The sequence below is a fragment of the Vigna umbellata genome, chromosome 1 (assembly GCF_029865625.1).
Source record: "Vigna umbellata cultivar VRB3 chromosome 1, Vumbellata_1.0, whole genome shotgun sequence".
Classification (NCBI taxonomy): domain Eukaryota; kingdom Viridiplantae; phylum Streptophyta; class Magnoliopsida; order Fabales; family Fabaceae; genus Vigna; species Vigna umbellata.
Window position 1 is genome coordinate 5,037,065 of NC_142165.1, and position 8,309 is coordinate 5,045,373.

General features: G+C 31.5%; 1 protein-coding gene across 2 annotated transcripts; it reads left to right on the forward strand.

Annotated features, from left to right (window-relative positions):
• Nucleotides 1-3,881: 3,881 nt before the first annotated feature.
• LOC124831035 (putative O-methyltransferase 3) lies at nt 3,882-5,618 on the forward strand. 2 transcript variants are annotated; one of them, XM_047304917.2, is made up of 2 exons: nt 3,882-4,652; nt 5,165-5,618. In XM_047304917.2, exons 1-2 carry the CDS (start codon nt 3,882-3,884, stop codon nt 5,462-5,464), a joined length of 1,071 nt encoding a protein of 356 aa, XP_047160873.2. In that variant the 3' UTR covers nt 5,465-5,618. The 2 variants fall into 2 exon arrangements, with proteins under 2 accessions (XP_047160873.2, XP_087959222.1); XM_088103096.1 differs by having other exon boundaries at nt 3,883-4,652; nt 5,055-5,190.
• The last annotated feature ends 2,691 nt before the right edge of the window (nt 5,619-8,309 follow it).

The window sequence follows — 8,309 nt, forward strand, 5'->3', positions numbered from 1 at the left end:
GCCTATGGACAAAACTAACCGTTGTCGTTTCTCCTGACTACACTAGTGTCAACTTATTTTGTTACCGCATCGTAACTCCATCATAATATGTTTTTAACTTATTTACAAGTTTGTTACTGCATTGCATATTATAACTTATGTACAAAACTACGTTATAATATGTCTTACTTTTATTACGATTCTATCACCAATCAACTTATTATGATGAGTGAATTATATCAGTCATAATAGGATATCATAGTAGATCACTGATCAAATTTTATCTATATTATATATATTAAATGAATATGTCATCTTATCCTTTCTCTTTAAATATTGGACAATTAAATATACCTAAAGTAAAACAATTTTTTTTTTAAATAAAGATGCTTTCGGCTATAAAATCCTTAGTAGCATACATGTAATAAAATCTTAAAGTCATAAAATCTTCCTAGTATCCACTAACAATTACATTATATTTAGAAGACGGAATTCAAATATAAAATAACAACTTCTTTCTACTTTATAACAGTCAAACAAAAATATGATAACTCCTTATGAATATAGAAAAGTCACTTAAAGTTAAATGTGCTTCTTTAAGGTCATCTTTGATTTAGGACCTATTAATCTAAATTTGACTTTTGTTACATCTTAATCCTCTGATAACTCAAACAACCTTGGAATAAACCTGATCACATTTTAAGAATTGTTTCGAAGTAGTTGTAAGAAATGTATAAGAAATTTGTAGTGATCCGTTAAGTATTTTGAGAATCTGTCATTCTATAAATTAAACACGTTTCATTATAATTATCAATACACAAAAATATTCTCATTTAAAATTAAATAGACTTTGAACTAAAGTGTGATTTGAGTTCCACTGTACATTCACGTACGCATTCGTGATATTGAAGTATTAAAGATATACCGTGATTATGATATTGTTAAAAAATTTATAATATTTTATGATAATCTTCACAAACATATAATAAAAAAATTAATTCTTAAATAATAAATACATAATGTAACATCCCATAAATATAGCATTTAACCATATAATAAAATAATTACGATTAATAATAATACAGATCAGTTTTAACATTTAAAGAGCGTATCATTATGGCCGAACGGCCGTACAAGAACCACAACTTAGCTGTACAATATAAGCGGAATTTGACCGAGCGGTTTACAAAACCAACACCGAGCGGTCATACAAAACTTAAATAAAAGGCGAACGAACGACCACCTAACCAAAATAACTAACTCCTAGCCGAACATCCTACTGTTCGGTTTTCACCTCTACTTCAACTAAGTTCTCTTCTTCCAGCGCATCCTCCAACAACGCGTCTCCATCTGCTCACATCCACACGGATGATCATTGCAACAACAAGACGGACGTACAAGGACGAGACAACACAAGAAAACACAGGGTAAGCTTATGTAATTTAATTCAAGCAATAACATACATTTCTCACATACAAACACATCAAACGCATTCCAACATACGATTCAATCAAGCCCTAATACTAGACTGACTGTCCCGATTGTATGAATTCTGTGTAGCTACAACGTTCGTGCACCCGGGTGATGTAGTAACTGGAATTCTCATCAGCTACCACCCGAGGTTAGTCCGTTCCGTCCAAAGTACCCCTAAGGACTAGGACCTCCTGCCGTTCCCACACATGACCTACTCTCCTCTACGTGAGGGCGAGTACTCACGGAACATCAGGATGAACCGCCAGCTAAGCATTGCCACATTCATACTATACAAATTCCAACATTCATCCAAGAGTCGTTCCTCCCTGGAACGCTCGTCCAAAATCCACAACCTTTAATTTCTCTCAAATACTCTTCATCCTTTATAATCTTTCCCTTTAGTGTTATTTTCATCATTAGTTCAAAGAACATAAAATACCGAACGTTCAGCCCCCTTCAGAACGAGGACGAACGATAGGAATGAGACCGAGAAGTCTCCCGTTCCAGAATGGAATAAGACCGGGAGAGTCACTTTTAGGTTTAGGAATAATACGAGTACAATTATACAATATCAGACGATCGTTATTTACACGTGAATCAGTTGAATGAACTGACTCTCGTAAGTTCAGGCCAATACTCAAAGAATAAATTAAGTACGAAGGTTCTAGGCCGAATCCAATGGATGTAGACACCTCAAGACATTTAAAGAACTATATTTAGAATAATTAAATTACTGAAACCTAATGCCAGTCAATGACCAAACACGATAAAAGGGATTTACTGAATTTGGACGAACGTTGTTTTATCAAGGTTGATCAATTAGAAATGAGTACAAGCGGTTGGGTATAAGACCGAGCGCCACTCATTATGAGGGCTTGGGTTGAGACCCCTCACTAATTTAACTTATAATAGAAACATTAATAGTAATAAATATAATACAAGATGATGGAGATAGGGTTTAAGAATAACTAAGTATACAATTATAGGTTTACAAGATTCCCAATTCCTCACATAACACTCAGGGCATCTACGCTTGGCCGAACGCTCAAACATAGCACTATTACAAGAAGGCGTTCGTCCTCAACTAGAATTCTTCCCAAATGAAAGAATTCAATTTCAAAGAAGTTTACTAGAAATACCGAACGGTTGAGGACCGTTCAATGACGAACGTACATTATCATAGTGAGAATTTCATATTCAGATTTTCATTTATCTTCAACTCAATTTTTCAATACATCATTTCATAACCTTATAACTTCATATAAAACGTCAATTTACATATTTCATAAAATCCATATAATATTAATAATTCATACTCCAAAACGATTACTCATATTCACATTCATACACTTCATACATATCAACCATCATGCATTATATTCATTCATTCAAATAACGGACTTTCATACCAGACAACCACATACAGATTAAATTAAATAAGCTTCCCTTACCTGGATACGTGATTGAACGTCCTAAGAGTAGGTTTGTTTTGTTCGCCCGCTACAGCTTTCTACCCTCAACGATCACTTAACTCTTCCAACTAAACCGAACCACATAAAAATAAAAAATAACTTAGACTACACCCCTGCATGCAACCAGAACTTGGTTTTGCATGTAACAAAAGAACGAACGACTAAGGGGAGAAAACTTACCAGCTCAAACTTGAAACTCGTTCGGTTCAAGATGAAGCTTGGGACGCCGGGAATGCTTCCACGGTGCCTGAACGTTGATCGGAGCAGAGAAAATGTGAGTTATCGTAGAGAGAAGGGAGAGTTTTCTAGAGAGAAGAAGGAGAAAATGAATGATCAGATTTTTGGAAAGAGGGTGCATGCAGAGTGAGTGAAACGGAAACTTCCAAAGTCAGATTTTGCTTTTCTCGTTCAAACGAACGTCTGCTCACTCGCTGACACCTGCCTTCCACTATCTAATTCTTTAATCCTCGTTGCCTGACACCTGGCGTCCGCGCAGAGGGTTGTGAGTGCGTTTTAAATGACTGACAGGAGGGGTTTTGGGTGCGTTTTTCCGAGGTCCGACACAAGATAACCTTATGAAACAATTGAATGATTAATTTTAATGAAAAAAATAATTAATTATTATAATGATTAATTTAAATGTCAATTTATAAATTAAAAATTATTGGTCTAAATTAATTTCTAAATTGATCATTATTAATTTGTTTTTAAATTAATCACTAACATTAGTTATCACGAATTTAATAAGGAAATTATTTTTTAAATTAATTAATTAAAAAAAAATTAAAACCAATTATTTTGATAATTAACACTTTAGTAGCTGACTTAAGAAATTAATTTGAGATCAACCGCCGTATCCTATTAATTATAGTAAAGTGGATGCTTGCATATTCCGTTGCTTATAAATAGACCCAAATGGTGTGTGAGGTTACATACTCCAAATTGAACAAGTAGTATATGCAAGAAATTATGGAATCCCATGACGCGAAACTACTGAGGGCTCAAACGCACGTATGGAATCATATTTTTAGCTTCATAAAGTCCATGTCCCTTAAGTGTGTTGTTGAGTTAGACATAGCAGACATCATACACAACCATGGCCAACCCATCTCACTCTCTAACCTCATTGCTTCACTTCCAATTCACTCTTCCAAAACTCACTTCATCCCTCGCTTGATGCGAATCATGGTCCATTCTGGCTTCTTCTCTCAACACAGTCACGCCGACAACGACCTTGAAGTCAAGTATGCACTCACTGATGCCTCTTTCCTTTTGCTTAAGAGCCATGAAATGAGTATGGCACCTTTCCTGCAGGCCACGCTTGATCCAGTTTTAACAAATCCATGGACTCAGTTTTCTAGTTGGTTCAAAAATGGTATTACTACACCCTTTGAAATGACGCATGGGAAATCGTTTTGGGAGTATACTGGCAGTGATCCCAGAATTAACATGTTATTCAATGATGGCATGGCAAGTGATGCTCCACTAATCACTAGTTCGGTGATTGAGAAATGCAAAGGGGTGTTCATGGGATTGGAGTCATTGGTTGATGTTGGGGGAGGTACAGGAACCATGGGAAAGGCCATTGCCGCATCCTTCCCTCAGTTGGAATGCATCGTATTTGATCTTCCACATGTTGTTTCTGGCTTGCAAGGAAGTGAAAACCTTAAATATGTTGGAGGGGACATGTTTGAGGCAATTCCTCCGGCCGATGCAATTTTGTTGAAGGTAAAATATCGTTACAAATCATAGTACACCGTTACATTCTTAACTTTTCTTTTAATTTACTTGACTGAAGTTGAACTTCAGAGAATTGAACCAACGAATTGATTAATTGGAAAAGAAAGAACAATATCACCATTGTTGATCAAATGAAATAATCAACATATATAATGATTATGGGTAACTAATATATCAACATCGAAGCAATATATGAACATCGAAACAATATAGCAAATTATATATAGTACTATTGCTGCTCATTTTTATTCTCTTGTCTACCCAAATTACTTACTATAGATAGTAACACTTTTTTGGCTGAGTTCTTTCTTTGGATGTAGATTGGTACAATCATGGATGAGTTTTTCTAATTAATAAATAGAGCTAATTAAGTTAATGTTAGGTGTGCAGATTCAACTTGGTCATCTGACTTATAAGAAGTGGCCCTACTATGTTAATTATATTACATGAGGTGCTTATTCTAATCAGCTGAATTCCTTTTACTTTGGATGAGAAAACAGTGGATATTACATATCTGGAACGATGAGGAGTGTGTGAGCATATTAAAGAAATGCAAGGAAGCTATATCTAAGAAAGGGAAAGAAGGAAAGGTGATAATCATAGACATAGTGATGAATAATGAAGTGAAAGATGAAGAATCTGTTGAAACACGGCTCTTCTTTGATATGTTGATGATGGTGGTTGTCAAGGGCAAAGAGAGAAACGAAAAGGAATGGGTGAAATTGTTTTGCTCTGCTGGTTTCAATAACTACACAATAACTCCTTTCGGCTCAAGGTCTCTCATTCAGATCTATCCATAATCCCTACAAGATGAAGCTGTATTCGAAATTTCAAGAAATAAGTTTGTGAGGATTATTCCAGGTGAAAAAGATAGTTTCTAAGGTATGATGAATAAGCCATTGTTGATTTAATAAATCCAAGTGTTTTAATTATGAAAAATGTTTGTCTTGATTATTGATAGAAGTTTTAGATCACTGATAGCGGGACTTACTCGAACACAAGTTATGAAATTATGAAAGGAAAATGACAGAAAAAATTATACAGAGAGAGGAATATATTATCAAAAGAGGGATGAATAATATCCTTATTCGAATATTCGATGACGTGAAAAGAAAAACTGAACATCAAGCTCATTTTTATATTAAAGTACATTTAATGAATTACAATACAGGCTTCTTCGTACACCTATAAACTTTTTTTCTTCACCTTTAAATTTTAAATTAATGATAAAAGTACCTTTTTTATAAGAATAATTTTCTTTTTCTTCTATAATTAATCTTACCCACTTATATCCATCCACTTTTACTCGTTTTTGTTTCTGCAAATCCTACTGCACTCTACACCAACTTTCGTCAAAAATATTTTATCAATACATAAACCAATCTTCGTTCTTCATCCAAGCACACCGGTTACCATATATACATTTTTTTTTAAATATATTGGTTTGCATTCCATTTAAAATGATCAGTATAATATATATATATATATATGAAGATAACAATGAGTACTACGTGGATTTCGACAAATAAGGATTTCGACAAATAAGATCGTCGAATTTTAAAATTCAATAGTTTTCATGAGTTTTTAAAATCCAGTTAAGAATATATTGAAAATAGATTGTGAACGAGATATAAAATCAGATTCAAAATTTGATAAATCTTTTAGTCAAATTTCAATCTGGTGAGGTCCTAACAAATTTCGAAATTCAGTTAAAAGTTTCTCCGAATTTTAAAATCCTATCAAAGACTTTATACTAGATTCCAAAATCTAGTAAGTGCATATCCATATTTATTTAATTCTTTTTTATGTTTTTATATTTTTTTATTTGTATTTAGTGTTTTTATAATTTATGAATTTATTCTTTTATTATTATTTATTATTCTTTTTATTTTTTTATATTACTCAAACAAAATTAGATATTTATATTTTAAAAAATATTGCGTTAATCTTTAACCTATGTTATTATTTTTTCTTTTTTACTTTGACTCTTACCTTGACAAATTTACTATTACAAACAAGTCTCATTTTTTATTATTATATATACTTTTTTATTAATTTTAATTATCCATACAAAAAGTAAGTTTTAAGTTCATTTCATAATTAAGACTAAACAAAATATTAATAATAAAAGAAAATAATAAGATATTTTTTTGGAACAAATTTATTTTACAAAAGTGGAAACAAAGACCTACGAAATGAAAAATATTTTTTATTATTATATTTTTTTTTATTTATCCAGAGATGGAATTTTGACACTTTTCTTATTGGAGAGATTATCAAATTCTTCTAAAACCTTATAAATAGGCCTTAAGGTACAAAAACCTTCTCCTATTAACAATCCAAACATGATTAGGCCACACTATTATAAATACTTATCAATATAGACTTTTAAAGAAGTCTTAAACACCATATGAGATCTTAGATGGCCCACATGCATAAGAAGACCAAACATACTAAAGAAAGGAGAAAAAAATCAACTTACTCTGTATGAAGGAAATTGATAAGATGAAAGTGAAGAGCTGGCCTCAGGACCTTCTAAGAATTTTCAATCTTCAAACAAATGCACAAAAGGTTAAAAACTTTAGAAAAATAGTAAGAAAGCTATAAAGTAAAAGAGTTTAGCGAATGAGATAAGTTTAAGACAACGAAACTCTTTCATCGAAATTCTATTTATATTTTAAATTTTTAATATTTAAATAATTGATTTTCATTATTTAAAACACATTATTCATTTTAATATATACTATTTTCTAAGCTTATATATATATATATATTTTTTTTCTTTTTCACGAAAAAAGATTAGGTACTTTCTTTATTATTATAAAAAAATATTGATAAATCTTACTAGTTCTGATTTTTGTGTTTGATTATTATTATTGAAAGAAATTTCAGTAGATTTTTTTTTTCATAATAGTGTATTTACATCATTTTAAAAGAGATTTTTAGATGATTTTTATTAATATATATGAATTTAATTAGGTCTATCGGTATATTCTTCGGATCTAGACTTCAAATCGGTGAAATTACATTCAAATGGATCAAATTATTTGATAATTGAAATATTTTTAACAATAATTACTTTTAAAAATAAAAACAAATCAGTGTTAGTTAAAGTATACTTAATGAGATGTTAACAAAAATTAATTATTAGAAAATAATTAAAATACTTTAGAGCATCCAGTAAATAGACATTATAACAGATAAGTTATATAATTTAATTAGTGCTGTTAAAATGGATTGAAATCCGTGAGCCAACCTAGTTCACCATGGGTTTGAGCTGTGTTGGGTTGAAAAAAATGTGAAAATTTTGAAATTGAGTCAATTTTGACCCGACTCGCTAAGAACCCGGCTCACCCGGGTTGGCTCACCAACCCACCTATTCTTTTTATTGAAATCAAATTAATTAAATTAATTTTCAAATCCTATTTTTTTTATTGAAATCAAATTAATTATTCAAAACGCACAACCTTTACTTTGCAGTTGTTGTCTATCCAAAAGTTCTCCTCTGCTATATATTTGTTAATGTAGTTTCTTGGTCAAACGGTTGTTTATGTCTCATTAAACTACAAAATTTTATGCTTGATAACTTAGAATATATAACAATACAGTTCTTTTGTTTCATTTTCTTTTGTATCAATTGGTCCA

Excerpts from the sequence above, each read along its gene's own strand:
- LOC124831035 (XM_047304917.2), top strand. The coding sequence starts at position 3,882 with ATGCAAGAAATTATGGAATCCCATGACGCGAAACTACTGAGGGCTCAA. Across the intron at positions 4,653-5,164 it reads CCGATGCAATTTTGTTGAAG|TGGATATTACATATCTGGAA; the intron begins GTAAAATATCGT and ends ATGAGAAAACAG.